Source organism: Neophocaena asiaeorientalis, unplaced genomic scaffold (genome assembly GCF_003031525.2).
Source record: "Neophocaena asiaeorientalis asiaeorientalis breed wild unplaced genomic scaffold, Neophocaena_asiaeorientalis_V1.1 scaffold91, whole genome shotgun sequence".
Taxonomy (NCBI): domain Eukaryota; kingdom Metazoa; phylum Chordata; class Mammalia; order Artiodactyla; family Phocoenidae; genus Neophocaena; species Neophocaena asiaeorientalis.
Window position 1 is genome coordinate 13,272,253 of NW_020173198.1, and position 22,083 is coordinate 13,294,335.

Here is a 22,083-nt window from a genome sequence, read left to right on the forward strand (position 1 = left end):
TTCATTGCAGCTCTATTTACAATAGCCAGGTCATGGAAGCAACCTAAATGCCCATCGACAGACGAATGGATAAAGAAGATGTGGTACATATATACAATGGAATATTACTCAGTCATAAAAAGGAATGAAATTGGGTCATTTGTAGAGATGTGGATGGACCTAGAGACTGACATACAGAGTGAAGTAAGTCAGAAAGAGAAAAACAAATATCGTATATTAATGCATGTATGTGGAACCTAGAAAAATGTTACAGGTGAACCGGTTTACAAGGCAGAAATAGAAACACAGATGTAGAGGACAAACGTATGAACACCAAGGGGGGAAAGCGGGGATGGGGGTGGGGGTGGGATGAATTGGGCGATTGGGATTGACATGTATACACTAATATGCATAAAATAGATAAGTAATAAGAACCTGCTGTATAAAATAAATACATAAAATTCAAAAAAAAGAAAGAAATGGGGTAAATAAAACAGACATTGATGAGGTTAAAACAAAGGTTTTAATGCAGCACTACCTAAGGTAGCGTGGGTCAAAGGGATCTCCTATCCATTCCCCCAACATTAAAAAGGCCCCAAAGAAGTCTGCTCTATTTATATCAGTTTGGAGAAATTTAAAAGGCTGGAAGGCAAAAATTACACTGAGAAACCTGACCAGCAATCTTTCTGGGCAACAGATTGGGCTGATTAATCAAGATTAAGACTGGCAGAAGGGCCCAGGACCCTTGGCTGGACCCCTCACTTGGGAGCCAAGGCCTTTTGCACAGAAATGGGTAAAGTGGCCATCGGGTAGAGCAAAGTTTCCAGGACTCCTTGATGTGGGAGCCCCTAAGGTGTGACACCAAAACCCACTGTAGGGGCCCCAACTTGGGCTATAGTTAGAGTGAGAAAATGTAAAAATGCAAGGATTGATCATAAAGGTTGGAATGTCTGAGTGGGTGTTATGTGCAGAGGGTGTGTCAGCACTGCCTGAGTGTTTTATAGGAATGGATGTTGGGTCAGGCCAGGAATGCTTCCTTTACCCAAAATTGTAAGGCAGAGACTGGTTGATAGGGTCCTAGTGAAATGTACCTGTTTAGAGGTATAAGAGTTCATGGAAACCATAAGTTTGTTCGCTGTGTCTGTGAGTCTGTTTCATAGGTAAGTTCATTTGTGTCATATTTTAGATTCCACATATAAGCAATATCATATGCTATTTGTCTTTCTCTGTCTGACTTCATTTAGTATGATCATCTCTAGGTCCATCCACGTTGCTGCAAATGGCATTATTTCATGCTTTTTTATGGCTGAGTAATATTCCACTGTACATATATATACCACTTCTTCTTATCCATTCATCAAAGAATTACTTTGCTGCACAGCAGAAACTAACACAACATTGTAAATCAACTATACTTTAATTTAAAAAAAAGAGTTAACAGAACTGAGGTGAAAGTTTGTAGGCACACTGGTGGGCTTTATGTAGAAGGGTTGCGTCTCTTTTGCCTGATTGTAGAGTGGGGATGGGCACTGTGTCTCACTGGGGAAGGTCTCCCCTGCCTGCTATTGTAAAACAGGGCATATAAATCCACCCTCGGGGCAACTTTAAACAAAAGTGCTAAAGGGAGCCAGTAGGGTTGCCTGAGCCCACACAGGGTGAGGTATAAGCAGGAAGCCAATGTCCAAGGGCTAACAGAAACAACTGTCTTTCTCTCGCAAATCTCTACATAACCCACAATTTCCTGAGACTGAGCTGGGTTAATTCAAACAGCAGAGAACATGAAACCAAAGTGGGGGAGGTATAAAGAGGGAAAAAATCCTTTTTAAAAACTACAACCTACAAGAAAAGCTCTTTTGCCCAAACTCTAGACCACAGCCTCCTTGAGATTACCTGTCAAATACAAGTCTTAAAAGTTCTCTCCACAAATAGTAAAAAGGCTTTAGCCATCTGAACAGATTAACTTTCTCAAGCTGCCAGAACAAAATGTGGATCCAACTATTCTTTTACAAACGAGTAAGTTTTGTACCATTGTACCCGTCGCATGATTAAAAAAAATTTTTAATGAAAGCTTTAAGATCTTTGTCTGCCGGCTCACGTGTGTGTCTATATGTGCATAGATGTGTCATTCCCCCTCCCCGATGGTACTGACAAAATTAGTTTGTAAAAGAGGTCCATTTAAACGGCTTAAACAAGCAAGTACTTACATAAAAATTCTCAAAAATATAATAGAAACTAACCCAAAATTTTTTTTCAAGTTAACATGATATAAAAGAATCCTTGGTAAACAAAAGCTTATTTAAGTTTGTGGCTTAATTAAAACAAGCATGTCTTCAGAGTTATCAGCACTGGCTATAATACAGACATGCAGCTTTTATTCTACCTGCGTAATCAATCAAATAAGTTCATGTTATCTCTGTTCTAAATTTTTTCAGAAAAATAAATATATAGCTTGAGATGATAACTGACTTTGTCTAATATCTCATGAAAGTTTTCACAGGTAATCTGAACATATTTGTTAGTAACAAGTAAAATTAAATAGATGTAAGCAGGATAAAAAGTTTTTAGGTAAATCTTTTAACAGTAATTATGTGTTATGGTATATGTATACTTAAAAACAGCTTTCAAAATCTTTTTGGTTACCAGAATCCTCAAAGTTTTGCTAAGCTGAGTTAAATGATGAGTTAAGTTAAATTCACTGAATATCTAGATCATTTCCAAAGAAGACAAAAAATAAAACATTAGTTACTGAACATAAGTCTGTCTACTACTGGCTTCCTATTATAGAGAAACTAAAGAAAAGTTAGGGTCTGTTAGTAACCATGTCTCATGTCACATTGAAAGATTACACTATTTAAATGGGTACGTGTTTACAGAAATTATAAAAGGTATTTATAAATATGCCAAGCCAAAAAATGTTAATAATAGTTCACAATTACTTGCTTCTTTATTTTCACAAGAAATTAAGGTTTCTAGTTAATATATGTGATTAATGTTACTAGAAATAATAAGGAAAACAATTCTGTATGCAAGTAAAGTGAAAGGTATTTTGGGCTAAGAAAAGGTATGAGATATGGAGATGCATTTTTATTGAGGGAATGAAAGTGATTTTTGCCCTACAGCTGATTATTTCTAAATGAGAAAGAGAACAAGGGACAAAAAAAATGGACACAGAAAGTTGTAGAAGGTTTGGGAAAAAGTAATCTTGGAAAATGAATTTTACATGTGATCACACTGGCTAAGATAGGAATAAATTTAATCAAGTGAATGAATTTCATTATCAAAGGTACACTGATGCAAAATTAGAATCTGTTTTTTCTCCTTTAGAGAGATAAAGTCTTATTATTGGTCTGTTCTTAATAAGAAACTGTAAACAAAGGTTCTTCTTTACCTTTAATGTAATCTGTCTAGAAAAAACAAAGATTTTATGTTTTGTCTTTATCAGGTCTCTAATTAGAAGAAAAAAACTGAGTCTTTTCAATATTAAAAGAGCTAAGGCTTTTTACAACTATTTAAGTTTCTATATTTGCCTGCAAAGTCTTTGTCACCATGGTTAAATGAGCAACTAAATATTGTTTCACAATGACCTATGATCCTATTTAATCAAGTGTTTAAAGTCTTCTAATATTTTTCACAAACTACCTCCAAATCAAATCCTATATGAAATCTTTTTTTTTTTTCCCAACCTGAAACCAATTTTGAGGTTTTTAGAGGGCCCCTGGAACATTTCAAAGGATTTGTTCTCTCTCCTTATAAAAGGGAGATATTAAACTAATTAGGCTTATTTGACATGTTAAATTACATGGGAAGCAATGTTAAATAAGTAATACTAAGCTTTCTTTATTCTGTCTCTGTATAGGTATATATTATAAATGTTCCAGAAATCTTATGAAATCCCTAAAATTCTGATATACCCCGATATAATGTTGTCATCACAATTTCAACTGTTATCTTAAAACATTGTACGTCACAAAAATAACTATACTTCCTTATCAAATGAACTCCAACAATGGAATGGCCATTTTTAAAGTCTTTTTTTCCTCATTTACAGAGAGTTAATTGTTCTACTCAGATGCTTTTACAAAAGCTTCCTGCAAATGTATTTTATCTTCAGAAAAATTCATGTATAGGAATCTAACAAGTACTCTAAAATACAAGTTTCTTGTTTTTTTAACATCTCTATTGGAGTATAATTGCTTTACAATGGTGTGCTAGTTTCTGCTTTCTAAACAAGTTTCTGATACCTTTCAAGTCATACTGCTGAACTGGGTAAGAAATTACAGAACTCTGATGGAAAAATGGATGACTTTATAAAACCACTAACAAAAGATCAAGATCAACAAGAATTAGTTACACAGGACTGAATAAACTGAGGAATATGATTATAATTTTATGACTTTTTGTCTGAAATATTACTGGCTTTTTTAATCTTTGTTTTCCAGATATAAGGAAATCTTTCCTCTTACGCTATGACTAAAGCAATTTGGTAAATTATATCTTTGTAAGCAGAATTGAAACACTTACCTTTTTCCCTCTACATGATCCCTCCAGAATTTGGAAACTCCTAGTGAATACCCTTTTTCTCTTGCAATATAGTTATATTTACGTAAGTTCAATAAGAATCTGTTCTCATCATACCAGGACACAATTCTGAAACTGGACTTTGACTGGAATGCCATATTTGAGAGAGACATGCATAGATTCAGATATGACCAGACAGCTTTAAAGAACTAAGGTTGACTTTATGGAGCCAATAAAGTCCTTTGGGGAAAAAAAAAGCCTGGTACTTTGACTACAGGGTTCCCAGCAGCTTCATCAGGTAAGTGAGGAAGGTCACTTCCTGGCAGGTGCAGGAACCTCAGGATATTTTGGGGACCTCGAGAAGAGAAGAATTCACCCAAATCTATAGGTATTACAGGTCAGTCTAATAGCAAGTCTTTGGCTTGGCTTTCAGACCTTGAGAGACATTTAGAAGTTCAGTCTGGAGACTCCTTATGAAAAGTTCTAGCAAAGCCTATTTAAAAGAGCCTATACGATCAATCCCTATTCTTGCTGCACTTATGTAAACATCAATAACTGGACAGAGTTTAATGAAACTAAACTTATTTTGCAAACAAATTAGTCTTCAGTTAGCTACTTTGGTAGAAATGAGGGTCATTTTAGAGAGAAAAATTGTTTCAGTAATATACCTTTGTGGTTATTAGATTCTAATACTATCTTTTGTCTTTGAGGTTTGTTATCTACCTATAAACTGGACTAGATCCTGAATTCTTATAGTTTCTTTATATCTGGCTACAACTCTCCAAACTAACATTTCTAACTTCTCCCATCCTTTTGACTTGGAATCATTAAGAGCTAAAACTGCCCTTTTTCCTGAAGCCCTATAAACTGAAGCTAGACAACTTGATATAAACTTCAGAGAAATCACCACAACAGCTCATATACAGACAACCTTCGTCCTATTGCTGTACTGGGCCACTCAGGCAAGATCACCAGAGACATCTGTACAGCAAACTAGGAAGATCTGTCCGCCTGTCACTAGCTGCCCTCACTCCATCTGAAGCTGCTTCCAGGAGGACAGCTAAAAATCTTCTCGACTGGCTGCCTTCAAAACTGAGAAACTGGGATTATGGTTTGCTCCCATCCATCACTGATTTTCTTTTGCTTCCATAGAAGTGCCTCTTATTAGACAACCTGGTTGCTTGCACCAAAGGCATAACTTAGGGAGCCCACCTGCATCACTGCCTCCTGAAATGAGTTTAACTGGACTGACCTATTGTCAGGACTAAGAGACTGGTTCAGAGAGATGGAACAACCTACAAACTCAACTTCTGGACTGTGAAACTTCTTTGGAGACATTTCAAAGGTGAGACTGCAGGAAAGCAAAATTTGCCACCCCCAAACGTGTCTCTTAGGCATGAGGATTATTTTAGGCTGATTATTGTTAAGAAACAGAAGACTCAGGAAGTCTTTCTTTTTACCTCTTCCTTAGCAGCCTAAAGGAATTTGGATAAAGAGCCTGGTTCAGGATGAGAACTAATCACTAGAGATGTCTGCAAAGAATATGGGCAAGGTGAGTGGAGGGAACTCGGCAGGGCCTAGAGATCAGAGTCCACTCTGCGTCCCACTGTCTCTGCCCGGCTCAGCAAACATTTGCTTACCAAACATTTATTTTTCCATCTCCATGTGAATTGCCTTCCTCCCTTCTGAAGTCCCAAACCCCCAGTCCCCCGACATCCTCTTTTGTCTTTAGCTGAAGGTGGTATTTAAGGTGAGGGCTTAGGCCATTTTGGTGGGTTACTCACTTTTCCTGGGTCTCTCCCATGTATACATGTCATTAAACTTCTGTTTTTCTCCTGCTAACCCTGTCTCATGTCAATTTAATTCTTAGACCGGCCAGAAGAACCTGCAAGGGCAGAAGAAAGTTCTTTTCCTTCCTCACAGAGCCATCCAGCAGTGCAGCTCCCCCTGGCTGCACAGAACACAGTGCCCTGACATCTCAGGGCAGCACAGACGTTCCCTGACTTACGATGGTTCAACTTAGGACTCTGACATTATGATGGCGTGAAAGGGATACAGGTTTAGCAGAAACCATACTTCAAATTTTGAACTTTGATCATTTCCCAGGCTAGCGACATGCAGTGTGATCCTCTCTTGTGACGCTGGGTAGCAGCAGCAACCTCAGCTCCCCGTCAGCCCCGCCATCACGAGGGGAGACAACCAGTACACTTCCAACCACTCTGGACCCAGACAACCAACCTGCTTGTCACTTTCAGCACAGTCTTCAGTAAATTATGTGAGATGTTCAACCCTTTATAACAGAACAGGCGTTGTGTGAGATGTTTTTGCTCAACTGTAGACTAATGTTAAGTGTTCCAGGTAGGCTAGGCTCAGTTATGATGGTCAGTAGGTCAGGTGTATTAAAAGCACTTTTGACTTACATTATTTTCGACTTACAAGGGGTTTACTGGGATGCATCCCTACCATAAGCTGAGGAAGATCTGTATTGCCATGTCCCCACAAGATCCCCTGAGCTCTTCTACAAGAAAGAGTGGGTTCTGTGAGGAGGAGGGCTAGCAGAGAAAACCCAGCCTGGCCTGGGGCCACACATGATTAAGGGGAATACTCAGCCTTCCTCTGAAACCTCCCTCCAGGTTCATTCTTCTCAAATGGGGATTGGCAACCCTGGGCCTGCAGGCTCAGTCTGGCCTGCTGCTTGTTTTTGTGTGACCCACAAACTAAAAATGGTTTTTGAATTTTTAAATGGCTGGGGAAAAAAAAAAATCAAAAGAAGAATGATATTCCTTGTCATGTAAAAAGTATGTGCAATTCAAATTTCAGTGAAAACAAAATATAAACTTTTATTAGAACACAGCCACGCCCATTCATTATATATACAGACTATGAGTGCTTTGAGTCCTTGATGACAGGAACAGAGTTGAGTCCTTGAGACAGAGACTACATCGCCTGCAAAGCCTGAAATATTTACTGTCTGGCCTTTTACTGAAAACATTTGTGAGCACTTGCTCTAAAGAATACACAAAAACATAAAGGAGAGGAAGGAAGAACAGAGACAAGGACAAGAAATGGGAGGGATGGGGTATACTTCCTGGTTTCAAAACTTATGAAAAGCCACAGGCATCAAGACAGTGTGATGCTGTCCTAAGCACAGGCATATAGATCTACGGAACAGAACTGAGAGTCTGAAAATAAACCTATTCATCTATGTTACACTGGTTTTTGACAGGAGTGCCAGGACCTTTCAATGGAGAAAGAACAGTCTTTTCAACAAACAGTGTCAGGACAAGTGGATCCACCGGCAAAAGAATGAAGTCAGATCCCTTCTTTACACCATGTACAAAAATTAAGTCAAAATGGATCAAGACCTAAACGTAAGAGCTAAAACTATAAAACTCCTAGAAGCAAAACAAGACTAAACTTTCATGCCCTTGGGTTAGGTAAAGGATTCTCAGATATCATACCAAAAGCATGAGGAACAAAAGAAACAGATACATTGGAAGTCATCAAAACTAAAAACTTTCATGCATCAAAGGACACCATCAACAAAATGAAAAGACAACCACAGGACGGGAGAAAATACCTACAAATCTGATAAGGGACTTGTGCCCAGAATATACAACTCTTAAAACTCAAAAATAAAATAAAATAATAACCCAATTTAAAAATGGGCAAAGGATTTGAACAGACATTCCTCAAAGAAGATATACAAAAAGCTAATAAGCACATGAGAGGATGCCCAACATCATTAGCCATTAGGGAAATGAAAATTAAAACCACAATGAGATACTACTTCATACCAACAGGAAGGCTATAATCAATAAAACTGATGTAGGACCCAGTAGTTCCACTCTTAGGTGTATAGCAAAGGGAACTGAAAGCAAATGCCCACATAAAACTGGTACATGATACTCACAGCAGCATTATTCATAACAGGCAAAAAGTAGAAACAACCCAAATGTCCATCATTGGATGAAGGGGGACACAAAATGTGATCCATCTATACAGTGGAATATTATTCACCCATAAAAGGGAATGAAGCTTTGACACCTGCTACAAGATAGGTGAACCTTGAAAGCACTATGATAAGTGAAAGAAGTCAGACACAAGAAGCCACATACTGTAAGATCTGTATGATTTCATTTATGTGAAATGTCATAAAAAGGCAAGTTATACAGAAACCCACAGAGAAAGAAAGGAGATGTCTGGGTCCCAGGGGTTAAGTATGAGAAGACGTGGTGCCCTAACTGCTAGCCCCACCCTTCCCCTCATTTTCTGTATCAAACTCTTTCAGACATGTGACCCAAGACTCCGCTCAGGTGACACCTGACCTCCAAGAAGGCCTCTGCACACCCGCCACCCCAGGGACCCTTCTCTCTCCACACCTGATCTCTGGCATCATGGTGGCCTGAAACATGTGACTCTTTTCCCAGTGAGACCAGGAAAATAGTGCAGCAGGGCCTTGGTCCTCTCCGTTCCATCCCTAGCACTGTGCACAGTACGTGGAGGTTAAAGAGAATGAATGAGTGCGTGAGTGAATAAATGGAGAGAAAGGAGGAAAGGAAGAAGAGAAAAAGAGAAAGAAAGAATAGGCAGGGAAGGAGGGAGAAAGAAATACATCAGATTCATTTTGGTTATGGTGAAACAATATAGGAGTTCAGTAACATTTTACCAAAAAATAACAGCTCTTTGCGGCCATGCTGTCTGCCTGTGTCTCACTCTCAGCTGGAACACAAAAGGTCTTCCAGAATCTCAGGTCTGATACCCTCCTTTCATACACCAGGAGATGTCAGCCTGCTCTAACCCTAACCCTCAAGTTCACAGACGAGGGAAGCATGGCTCCCAGAAGTGAAAGGGCACAGCCAAGTTCACCCACCACCCAGGCAGACAGTGCCCTGGAGGGATGGGCATGTCACCGCCGGCTGGGGGCCAGGGACCCAGCATCGCCCTTCCAGGCACAACTGGGGCTCAGAGAGTCTGTTCAGCCGCCCCACACCCTGAGCACGGCTGGCGCCTGAGCAGTCGGGGCCGCGAATGCCTGTCTGAGCACTGCAGGCGTCTTCCTGGAAAGGCATCTGGCAGGAGGCAAGCAGTCAGGTGCCGGCTCCCCACCCCACCAGGCAGCACACACCTTACACGCGGAGGTGTCACGCCTCGTGCTAACGCCAAGCTGTTGCGTCTCCTCGTGCTAAAAACGGTGCCATGTTCCTGCCTTCATTCCTTCCCTTCTCTCCAAATAGAAACGGCTGTCTGTGAGCTCCTGAACTCACCGCCTTCTGTCGCCTGCGTGGTGCCCGGCCCAGGCAGGAGACGTGGCCCTCGCGGGCCTGCGGGGGAGCACTCAGGGCTGTAGGGCATCCCTAGAAAATGGCTTTAGCCCCTGGGAAATCAACCTTGACAGATGCTGCGTCTCAATACAAAGCTCTGGGATCGAGCATGGCCCTGACCGAGCCATGGGCCCCTCTCTTGCCCGATCCTAGCAGCGGTCCCACGAGCGAGGCCGACCTGAAGCCCGGAGACCAGCCCGGCCCGAGCACTTGAAGGGGCTGGCTTTGTGGGGTCATCACAAGACCTTGGGGCCGGGGGGCACTTCTGGGCACCCAGCTGTAGCTCTGAGATGGGGCACAGAGGGAAGGATGAACGAAGGGCAGCACCCCTCCCCTCTCGCCACCAGACACACTGCCCCGCCATTCTCGGGGTGCAGGGCTGCCCCCGGGGCCCAGGTCTCCATTCTTGGGGCTCACTGACCAGCCACTCCCTATTCGGGGCAAACAGAGAAGCAAGAGCAGTCACGGAGCGCTTCCTACATTGCAGGCACTCTGCTCAACCCTCCACATCATCTTCCAAGCTGTTCCTGTTATCATCCCCAGTATGCAGAGGCCTGGAGAGGCCGCAAAGGAGTGGGTGGGGTGGGGCTTGACTCGAGCCCGCACTCCTGCTGCCCCAGCGCCTCAAAGGCCCGGAAAGCGACGGCATCTGGTAAACTCACCTATCCCCTAACCCCCTTGATCTAGGGAAGGAGTCTGGGAGGAATTAAAAGGGACACCCCGATTGAGGGCCTCAGCACTGGGGGCAGAGGACACACCCTCTGGCAGGCGGAGTCAAGCAGAGGGGCCGAACTTCAGACACCAAGGCACCTCGGCTGGAATGAGAGAGGGCGGTGGGCAGAGTTGCTGATTTCCGGCTTCTGTAACAGTTCTGGGATCTGGAAGCATTTTCATGCAAACACCCGAAAGCTAAACTGGAGCCTTTGATCCTACAGTTCTCATTATTTTCCTGTTAGGAGACTTACTAAAGAGAGTATTCCAATTAGTGGACATTACAGCAGAGGAAGGAGGCTCATTATGTTGACTATTATTTTCTCTCAAGACATTCCCTTATCCCACATTTTTTTTTTTTAACTTAAAAAAGCTGCCGGGAACTTTGGCGCACCACACAGTGACAGCGGTAATTACCCACGGCGGGGGGCCGGGGGAGGGGGGAGCAGGCCCCAGCAAAGGCCCTAAGGCATCGGGCGAGCCCGCTTTTCAGAAGAGTGTGGCCGGAGCGGCTGCGCAGTGCGCCCTCCTCTGGGAGCCAACCAGCCCCGTTCCAGGCTGGCGGCCCCGGAACCCGCCCCCATGACGCCTGGCCGACGCCAGCACCCCATGCCCCGTGCCCACAGCTGGCCAAAGTCCGCCCGAGGGGAGACCCGCCAAAGCTCTTCCCTAAGAGTAATACACCGCCACAACACTGGAGAGAGTTCTCCGCCCACCGGCCTTGCTCCCCTGGAAGAACGCAGATCACGCAGCAAGCACGGGGAGGCTCACAGTGACACGTGGAGATGGAGGTGATGAGTCCAGCTTCCTGGCCTCAGGGATCAGACGCCTGCGGCCGCTCTGTGTTCTGAGTTTCCACGGTATTCTTCTGTGTAAAGTGATAGCTCTCTCACCCACTTTTTTTTTAAACGTTTAAGCTAACCAAGCTCTTGTCATTGATACGTGAATGATCCAGACTAAGATGGCCCTGTACTTGGACTTTATGGGTTAAATAGAGGGCCTGACTCAGGGCCTATATCGTGTGAGCTGCAGCTGCGAGCGCAGTGATGCTGTTTCGTGCCTCGTGTCTTGTTTCGGGGCTCCTATTTGGGGCCTTCCCTCCACTCGGGGATGCCCTGCCCAAAGATCAGGGTGATCTTTGCCTGATCACCCTTCCATCAGCCCAAGCATCTCTTCTCCAGAAGGAGTCTTGATTGAACACCCCCCTACCCGGGCCTGAGCTAAGTGCCCAAACCCTGTCCTTCTACGCTGACCACGAGGTATTACAATGACAGCATTTACCCCCCAAAAGCATCCGTTACCTCCACCGGACCATAACGTTCCCTGAGGACAAGGGTCAAGTCTTAGAATACAAAGAAGTACAAAGAGCTGTTAGGCAACAATACCAGCCTGTTGAACGTGTGAATGGGGAAGACGATTCACCCAGTCCGGGTTGCCAATAAGCCCCAGGACTTACTCCCAGGCTGACCAGTGAAGAAAGGTCTTCCCCGATGACCCCGCTGGAAGCAGCTCTACATGAACACACCCCAGTGCCCTCCACCACATCACTCATTTTATTTGCTTCCCAGCACTAACTTGAATAAAACCACAGTGCTTGTTTATGGAGCCTCTGCACTAGAATGTATGCTCCGTGGGAAGAGGGACTGTATCCATTTGTGGTCACGAGTACATCCCCAGGGCACAGAAGAAAGTCTGGCACAGAAGGTACTCAATAAACATTTGTTGGTGGGGTCCTTGTTTGGTTGGTTCAAAGAATGAATGAATGAACGAATGAAAAAATAAACTACCAGAAAGAAGCTTGTGAGCCACCCATCCCTGCACTGTGAGCGTTACCCGAGCGAACAGTGCCAGCTAAGGGCATGGGTAACAGCTCAGAAGACCCTGGCCACGAGAGCAGCATCACTGAATTCTTAACACTCTGAAGCAGAAAACGTCTACTTCGTTATTTCTTGACTTTGTTTGACTCAGGGAGAAAACGAAAGCATTTTACATAACACAGAAGGACTCATTTTCTGAAACTCTGCAAAAGGTCAGATTTTTTTTTTTTAAGGAGGAATGAATGTTTCACTGTCTGACGTGTTCTGTCAGAGTTGGGTTTTTCATTCCAGCGCCGAGCCAGAGAGCATCACTCTCGCACCGCGGATCGATCACGGCAGTGTAAGAACAAAAGGAAGGCGCCAGCCCCTGAGAATGAGACAGCAAGGAGGACTTTCATATTCTCCTCCTCCCAGACCCCCATGGCTCAGGTTAACAGGGTGACACCATCCGGGTCTGCACCCATGCGACACCTGCAGGGGGTGTGGCCATTCCTCCCTCTCATCTCTGGGGCCTTGGGAGCCCACAGGACCCTCTGCCTCTCTTGCCTGCCTGGCTCATCCCGGCTCAGCGTTAAAGGCTGGTTCAGGCACCAATGCCTCCTGGAAGCTTCCATGACCTCTCACCACCACTGGCAAAGAGAGTGAGGGTCTCTCCTTATTCTCCCACAGCAGCTTCTGCAGAGCTCACTTACGGCACTGACACTAATGAGGACGACAGGAGTGATACAGTAACGACCATCATGTACCAGATATGAACTATACGTAGCCCAGGCACTATCACCAAGTGCTGTACATGTAATCTCATTTCAGTAATTTCACTTAATCCTCATAACCCCTTTTTGAGCTTTGTACCACCGTTCCCACGTTATAAATGAATGAACTGAGCCTTGGGGGTGTTATAAAACTCGCCCAAGGTTACAGCTCTCTCAGGGCAGAGGTGTGATGTCATCCCAGGAATGACCTGATTCCAAAGTGGTGTGTCTGATGTCAAGGTCATTGCTGATCTGGTCCTCTGTTCCCTGCAGCCAACAGCATGCCAAGTTATCTATGTGTCCCCTGGAGGCTGGGGACTTCACAGTCATTATTCTAAACTTCACCACCACCTGAAAGTTGGGTGATACTGCCCCCAAAGTGTAGATGAAGAAAGCAAGGCACGGGCAATTTGATAAGGTGCCTGTGGTCACAGAGCAAGAAAACAGGAGGGTCTGACTTGAACTTGTATTCATCTACTCCAGAAATCCAGGCCTTTCCTACTATATCACACTGCCGCCCCCTTCTCCAACCACAGACGTATTTAGAAAAAGAATCTAAAATACAGCATAGGCCTGAAGGATATTGTGGTTCTCTGTAATTTTTCAGGACGGTGAGAAACTGGAAAAAACCTAAATGTTGAACAACAGAAATTGTTAAATTAATCAAACAGGGAAAGCAGAGACTGGTGGCTTTAGTGCTTTGGCAGCCTACGTAAGCAAAGCGACACCTAAGCCACCGTCAGTCCCTGTAATGGCCTCAAGGCTGAGAACAACCCATCACAAATAGCCAGCAAGCCTGTCCCAAATAATGCAACCACTCAAGCTATAGCCAATCAAACAATTTCCTTGCTTCACTGCCACATCCTCTCTATGAAAACCTCGCCCAGCTCCTGTTGGTGGAATGCTGAGAACCACTTCCAGTTTGGTGCTGCTTGATTGGAATCGATGCTTGTTCAAATAAACTCTTGAAAAATTTAACATGAGTCAGTTTATTTTTTATCAGAATGACCAAAGAAATTAAACTGCTATGTTAGAACATTAGACAGCTGTGAAAGATGATTCTGACATAAAGTACAGAGTGACATGGCAACAATTACGTGAAATTAAAAGGAGGACACAAAAGTTCATCCATGGGATGATTCCATCCAGAGAAAAAACACAGAGAAAAAACACATAGAGAAAGGTCAAAGGAGATATTAATTGTAATTGTACCTATGTAGTGGGACTGAGTCATTTGTTTTCCTTTGTTCTAACTTTCTTTTATTTTCCAAATTTTCTACAATGAGCATATGCTACTTTTAGCATTTTTTTAAGTTGTCTTTTTTTTTTTTAAGCAAATGGCTATTATGTACTAGGGCTGAGTCCTAGCTTATTTTAATCCTTGAAATGGACGCCATTCTGAGTTCTGATTAAGGGTAATTCAAGCCTTTGAAATATCCAAATTGTCTCTGTTGATTTTGGGAGGCGAATAATTGCATTTTATACTAAACTTATTTGCAGCTCAAATACAGCTCAAAACCTTGTTTTGATTACTTGTTTAGGGAAAGAGTAACATCAGAAAATGTGTAAGAATCACATTTGCATGATGGGTGATGAGGCAGGGAATTACAGTTGGGGATAAAAAGAAATGGAAAAAGAAACCCTGAATATTCAACAGCATGTCTTTAATGTAAAGCCTACTCCTGCATCCACATTCAAACCCAACACAGTTTCTTTCCCCTCCACACAATCTCCCACGTCCTCAAAAGCGAAAGGTGCATTTGGTAAATGCAGCTGGGGTCCACGTGTTTCATCTGATTTTCTTTAAGCAAACTGCCCTGGGAGCTTGCCCTCAGAATGGTTCTCCTTTCTCCTGCCTAAGAGAGCTGGCTTCTTCTTGTCTCGGCATCATTTTCAGCACAAGAGAATCCCGCTGCTTGAAGCCACCAAGACACTGAAAAGGACCCCTGGGCTCTCTTCCCCGCAATCTCCCCCAGGGGTCTGGCCTTTCCTGATCCCAGACCTGGGTGTTCGGCAGTTTTATTAACATCAAGCAGCTCCAAATATGGCTCATTCTTTAGGTCGCTAGGTTTTTGATTAACTACCAATTGTCAACTGAATAGAAGTTACAAAGTCAAGAGTGATTCCTGCAGCTAAAACACATTTTTCCTTTTATGAGTGATATTCTTGTTTGCTTTCCCCATTATTTGTCACAAAGAAATGGCCATTTTTGAGATAAAGTTAGAAAAAAGATAAGGAAAAAGGAAGAAAACATACAAAATCTCACTGCCCAGAGAAAATCATCTTTGGTTCATATCAAAGACCACAAACCTGGCAGCCCGTGCAGGTTAAAACTTTTAATTACTTGCCAACAGTTAAAAATAAGAGATTTTAGTGTTTAAATCCAGATTTCCATTTAAAATAAAAGGCCTGAAAGATCAGAGGACACAGAGCCCAAATTCCTGCATGGTGACAATCGGCTGGCACTGAGAAGTAGCTGACCTGAGTCATTTCTTGCCTGGGCTCTGTGGACATCGAGGTTTACCACAGCTGGTCTAAAACTTTCCATTTCATTTTCCTTATGCTAATGTACACATTTAAAAATGTTTAGGTTATTTTTTTAAATGGGATTAAATGATATATTCTATTTAGGTTACCTATTTTCCCCTGTTTTGTCATATATAAGAAATAACCTTCCAGGGCTTCCCTGGTGGCACAGTGGTTAAGAATCCACCTGCCAATGCAGGGGACATGGGTTCGAGCCCTGGTCCGGGAAGATCCCACATGCCACGGAGCGACTAAGCCCATGCGCCACAACTACTGAGCCTGCGCTCTAGAGCCCGCGAGCCACGACGACTGAAGCCTGCGTGCCTAGAGCCCGTGCTCCGCAACATGAGAAGCCACCGCGATGAGAAGCCCACGCACCACAACAAAGAGTAGCCCCACTCGCCACAAGTAGAGGACGCCGGCGTGCAGCAACGAAGACTCAAAGCAGCCAAAAATAAAACTAATAAATTAATTAATTTTAAAAAAAAAAGGAAGGAAGGGAGGGAGGGAGGGAGGGAGGGAGCGAGGAAGGAAGAACCTTCCAAGCTTGTTAGGGAACTGTGGACCGAAACTGCTCACCTTGGGCACTTGTATAAGTTGTCTCAAAACAGGAGGTCCCAACAAGGAACACAGAACTGACAAGCTGCCACCAAAACCAACCAGAAGAATTCGGGAGGGGCCAAAAAGAGGGAGGACGTGCCAGCTCATAGTATGTCCTGCCAACCTGCCAGAAACACCTGTGCTGGAATCTGTCTTGACTGAGGGAGGTGCACACGACCAGGAAGGGCCCTGAGTCGGGCCAAATATGGGTCAAGCAAGATGACTGGCCAGAGACAAACTGGAAACTGACCCCACTTCCATAAACCCTGAGACTGCGAGCCACGAGGCAGAGCTGTCCTGTTCTCTTACGCTACTGCTCTCCGCTCGAGTGCCCTTTTCAACAAAGTCTTTTATATACTTTGTCAGTAGGTGTGTCTCCTTGGACACTTCATTTCCGAGTGTTAGACACGAGCCCGCTCTCGGGCCCTGGAAGGAGTCCCCCTCCCAGCAACAAGCTGATGTAAGAGCTACATCATCATGTTTAACGGCTATAGAATACTTATCTATCTTGGCTGATTTTTCCAAGAATAAGCATTACTTTTTGAGGTATATCATATTATTACTCCACCAGATAGTCCAGTTCCCCTCTCTGCAGGGCCCCCTCTCGCAATCCTCCCTGTAAGAGGATTATGCTTCCTGGTCTGTAACCATCAGGCTTGACCACGTGTCTTGTGGAAGTGATACGTGTTACTTCTGAGCACAAGCTTTCAGAAGCAAGCGTGATCTGCCATCTTCTCTTCTGCCATGAGAGCAGGATGCCCCGGCTTAGGGCTGCTTCTTTGCTTTAGATCCTGGCATGCAGACGACATGGCGCATAAACACAGCTGACCCGGGATGGACGTGTAGCATGAGTTGGAAACAGACACATAATAAACTTAACGTTGCCCACTGCCAAGATTTGGGGAGTGTTTGTTACAACAGCATAATTTAGCCTCAGCTGATCAATATACTAAAGCATTAAAACTTTTTAGAAATGAAATAACTAAAAAACTGAATAAAACCATCTTAAAAGGTCTCTGGCCAGTGCCCAAGCCTGGCCATGAAGGCCACCTGTGCACCCCGTGCACCTGCTGGATCCAGGACAGGAAGGTCCACATTGAAACACACCAACTTTCGTGGCTGAGACAGAGGTGGTTATTTGCGTCAGTGGCATCCAAAAGTAGAAGAAAGCAGTACAAAAACCAGGTAGCTTTAAGCAGCAAGATGCTCACGATACGAAAGGAACTTAGAAATGAAGAGTGACCAAGGGAGGAGCAGAGCCCCGACACCCATGTGGCTCGTGTGCACTCAGGGACACATGCGCTTTGAGTAAGAACTCTCTGAGATCAACCATGCCTGGGTTTTGATCCTAGTTTCTCAACATGTGCTTGGTGACCTAGTTTTCTCCTCTCTTCCGGCCCCTCCACTGTCACCCAAAGCCCCGCTAGCCTAAGCAACCCACATCAGCCACACCTCATCCCCAGGCTCCCAGAGGGCTTGGTTTAGGGGGGAATTTTTTTATGGTGAAAAAATGTATATTTAGAATAAGCTGGCTGGGACTCAAGTTTAGATGATCCCAATTTTGTTGGCAACATCCAAAGCACCATAGACAGAAACCAGTTGAACATATGCTTCTTGTCTCCATCAGGCCTGATCAGGACATTGACCTTGGCCATGTCAATATCATGGAGCTTCATCACAGCCTGTCTGACCTGGTGCTTGTTGGCCTTGACCTCCATAGTGAACACAAGTGTGCTGGTATCTTCCACTTTCTTCACAGCTGACTGGGCGGTCAGAGGGAACTCGATGATGGTGTAGTGGTCAAACTTGTTTCTCCTGTTAACCACAATGGGCACCTCAAACAACGTGGATTAGTCTTGCCTGCTTTTGTATTTAGACAGATGCGATCATCTGGTGTGTATTTTTCCACCTTTCCATTCAACATTGTTTGTAAGACTCATTCATATCGTTGGATGCCGTTATAGATCTTCATTCTCCTGGCTGTCTGGTGCTCTAATGTGTGAATGTGTCACAGATTATTTATCCGTTTTCTGTGGCTGGGCACGTCACAGTTGTTATTTTGCTTTTATTTATGTGGTTGATTAATAGTTGTTTTCCCCTCGCTAGACTGTAACTCCATGATGAGAAGAACCTGCTTTATACTTTCTCATTACTGTAATCCAATCCTAAATACAGCCCCTGATCCATAACAGGAGGGAAGGCAGGAAAGAAGGGAGAGGGGGAAGGAGGCAAGTAGACAGGAAGGGAACACATGTTACCAGTATGTCCAAAGACAGGACCTCACCCCCTGATACAAGGTCTGTTTCAACAATCCAGTTAAACAATTTCCTAATTCCTGCTTGCTGTAAACTCCTTCCCTCCTTGCATATTTCACATTAAATTAAGCCCCTAGGCTCTTACGGGATTCCTGACTCTTATTGCCAATAAAGATATTTCAGTGTTATTAGTAAACATTTGTAGCTACCAGAAGTCTCTGGCTCCCAAAAAAAAAGCTCCTTACCAAGATTCCAGTTGCCTGGGGAGGGGCCCTAAGACAGAATATTATCATCTTCATGTTGTCAGCACATTCAAGAGAGAAAACCACTCACAATTCAATTATCTTTGTAAAACATGCACTGGTAGGAAAAAAAAAAAAAAGCAAACACGGAAGTCCTGCACAAGGTGGAGAACAGAAAGTGATAAGGGGGCCTCCTAGGCAGGGCTCACAGGTCAGCAGCCACACCCTAAAGGGACCCCACCCTCCACTCTGGACCGGCTCTTCCTTTTACCTGCAATGAGGTTGACAAGGGGAAGTCACAGCATGTCACGTGGGAACAGAAACTGGCTTCTGGGATTTGTATAGTACACATCATCCTTTTAAAACTGAGTCTTTTCAATCCTACCTGTGAGGCTGTAACTCAGACACAGGCACAGGTGAGGTCACCTGTGGTCCTGATCCCCTCTGACCAACTAGTTCAGAAGACGAACTTACAACTTCACTCCATGGAGCTCATGCTCTGTGGTGAAAAGGTCGAATAGCCTGGACACGAGGCCCTTGCCCACCTCACTAGCTACATCCTTCAGCCCACATGCCTTGACTCTTCATGCAAATTCTTGTTAAGAATTCGTTTAATAAATATCTATCGACAGCCATTGGGTTAGGCAGCAGGATACAGCAGAAAAATAAGACAGCACTCGTGGAGAAAGTGAGAGAGAGAGACGATAAGCCAGCAAGCCCATAAATAAATGAAAGCTAAGTGCTGCAGTGTGACGGCAAGATGGGCGCACGGAGGAGATACGGGTCTATTAAGTGTCTACTCTGTGCCCGGCACCATGCTTGGCACTTTTCTTATATATCTCACTTAATTCTTGCATCAATCCTACATGTGAGGTGGCTGGTAGCTACATTTTACAGATGAGGGACACATCTGGTAAATACACACAGCTGGTAAAAAACAGAGGTTGGCTTTGCTTCCTGATCCCAAGCCCAAGGTGTTAAAAGAAAAAAAACCCCAACTAGCAGAAGCCAAGCTGGCCACAACTTCTTTATTTTTCATGTAAATAGCCAGAGGTACAAAGTGATGGGCACCACTCCTAAAAGCCAGGGCCAGGGTGGCGGAAATGAAAAGCAGCTAGTTTGTGCTTTTAGCAAGTCTAGGCAAAGATCTAGTCAGGTAGAGAGTACTTGCTAGGGTCCCAAGGGAGGTATGAGGACTAAACAGGGCTTTCCATTCCCCAGGCTCTGCTGGGTCCTTAACTGTGAATGCCTGAAAACCAGCTGTGACGTGCAGAAAACCTTCTCTTAACAGTGAACAGATTCCCAAATCTTTCCTGATATGATGGGGTATTCAAAGGGAACATGGGCCTCTTCTTATTCCTGCAGCTGTAATTAGAACTTTCCCATTGGACTGTTGTGTGAGTTTAAGGAGATTAAACGTGGTGAGAACTTGGCACAATGTCTGGTACATGAGAAGTGCTCAGGAAACACAGGTGCTCCCACCAGCAACCATCACCATCCTCAGTTATCGTCATCAACCACCACCACCATCCTCACCTTCATCCTCCTCCTCATCAACCATCCTCATCCCCCCCACTACCACCACCACCACCATCATCTACATCCTCGGCAATCATCATCAACCATCTTCATCCCGCCCACTACCACCACCACCACCACCATCTACATCCTCATCAATCATCACCATCAACTATCGTCCTCCTCCTCATCTACCATCCTACCCCTCCTCATCCGTATTCCACATCTCTCTCCTTCCTTTCTTAGGGAAACTCAGTTAAAAAAGAGGCAGCAGTTTTCTCTTAAAGAACATAGAGCTGCAAGGTCATTTAGACCTAGGTTTACAGGTCATCCCTGCTACTCACCAGCTGTGTTACCTTGGGCAGGTTACTATACTTCTCTGACCTCCGTTTATCCACCTGTAAACAGAGAGGAAAATACTTCCCCTCACGGGGTGGTGTCAGGGAATCAGAATTATGGAATCAAAGGCTCAAAAAGTATAAGTGCTTACAATTAACAGTGGCCTGTGTCTCTCTTTCCCACGTCCCTTTTTCACATAAAAATGGGCAGGGTCAGGGCAGACTTGGTAACATGACTCGGTTATTTACTTCCACAGTCCAGCATGAAGCTTCCTTTAAATCATGCGCTGCAAAATGCACTTTGTTTTCCTTTCTGCGTCTTCTAATAATTGAAGTGTTCAAAGCTCGTTTCCCTCTCAGTCTTCCCCGGCTCCAGGCTGTGTCCTGTTGTCCGGGCCATAGCAGGCTAGCAGCATCACAACCGCAGAGGTGAGATTCCTCTTTCCCACATGCACCGCCCTGTGTGACAGCCATCACACTGTCCTTCGGGACCTCCCGAGGGCCCCAGTCAAGCACCCGGCACCTTTCTCACATTCCGCCCTCCGTTGGCCCCGGAAAAAAGCGGCCCCCCACGTGGCCGCCACCTTGAGCTGCCTCCTCCAGCTCTAGGCAGCCGGAGCAGTCTGGCAGAACGTCACTCGGTGGGGAAGTCTGGCACGGCGCTGGAATTCACAGTCTCTCAGGATGAGTTTGCCGGCGGCACAAGGAGATAACCTTTAAAGGTTGGACTCAGAATGCTTTTCTGTATCTGGAAGGGGTAGAAAAAAGATCCCAAACAAAGCAACAGCCCCTCTTCCCCCGCGCAACTGACTTCCTTAGGAGACTGAGGCTTCGCCAAGCCCAGACCAGGGAGGCAAAAACAAAACCAAAACAAAAACACAACAGCCTTCACGGCTGAAGTTCATCGGTTCAGATGAATGCTTACCAAGGTGATGCAAAAGCCCTCCTAATGCCAGTACAGTTCAAGTTCTAGAGATCACGCGAGGACTCACCCAGGCGAGGAGAGGCATCCACGCACCAATGCACAGGGCTGTTTCTTAAACACAGGAATGAAATAATTATTCCTGTGCCGCAGGCCTTGGGAAAACATCCATCACATAAACATAAACCACGACAGCTGACATCTGAACAGCTGCCTAATGGCTGACAAACTGTTTCTACATCTGTCTTCCTTCACCTCGAGTGAGCATCGGGCCGGAGCGGGATCTTCAGGTGAGCAAGCTGCAGCTCAGCGTCATGCAGTTCAGAGGCGCCAGACCGTGGTCTGGGTCTTCTGGCCACAACTAAACCTTAAAGCCCAGGAGGGACAGGCAGTCACTTGTGCACAGATACTCCATCAACTGGAATGGAGGATGGCGTAACCTGGGCTCTGGACCCCCTGCTAGAGAGGAAGCTATTTCTAGGACTGGGGGCCGCCGTGTGCCTACGAGTGCAAACGTGTGGGTGTCAAGACCCACGCCACACACATCTTCCAACTCACGACAGCCCCATGAAGGAAGCAGC

The 22,083-nt window shown here is 44.6% G+C and overlaps 1 protein-coding gene across 3 annotated transcripts in view; it reads right to left on the minus strand.

Moving 5' to 3' along the window:
* SNX29 (sorting nexin 29) overlaps positions 1–22,083 on the minus strand; it is a 541,330-nt gene that overhangs the window by 129,156 nt on the left and 390,091 nt on the right. The window contains exon 19 of one of the 3 annotated variants that reach the window (XM_024744176.1): positions 21,273–21,616. The exons of the other annotated variants lie outside the window; for them this stretch is intronic. Within the exon in view, the coding sequence (XP_024599944.1) occupies positions 21,569–21,616 (48 nt within the window). The 3' untranslated portion in view covers positions 21,273–21,568. Of the gene's footprint in view, positions 1–21,272; positions 21,617–22,083 lie in introns of those variants that run through there. 3 annotated transcript variants of the gene reach the window in all.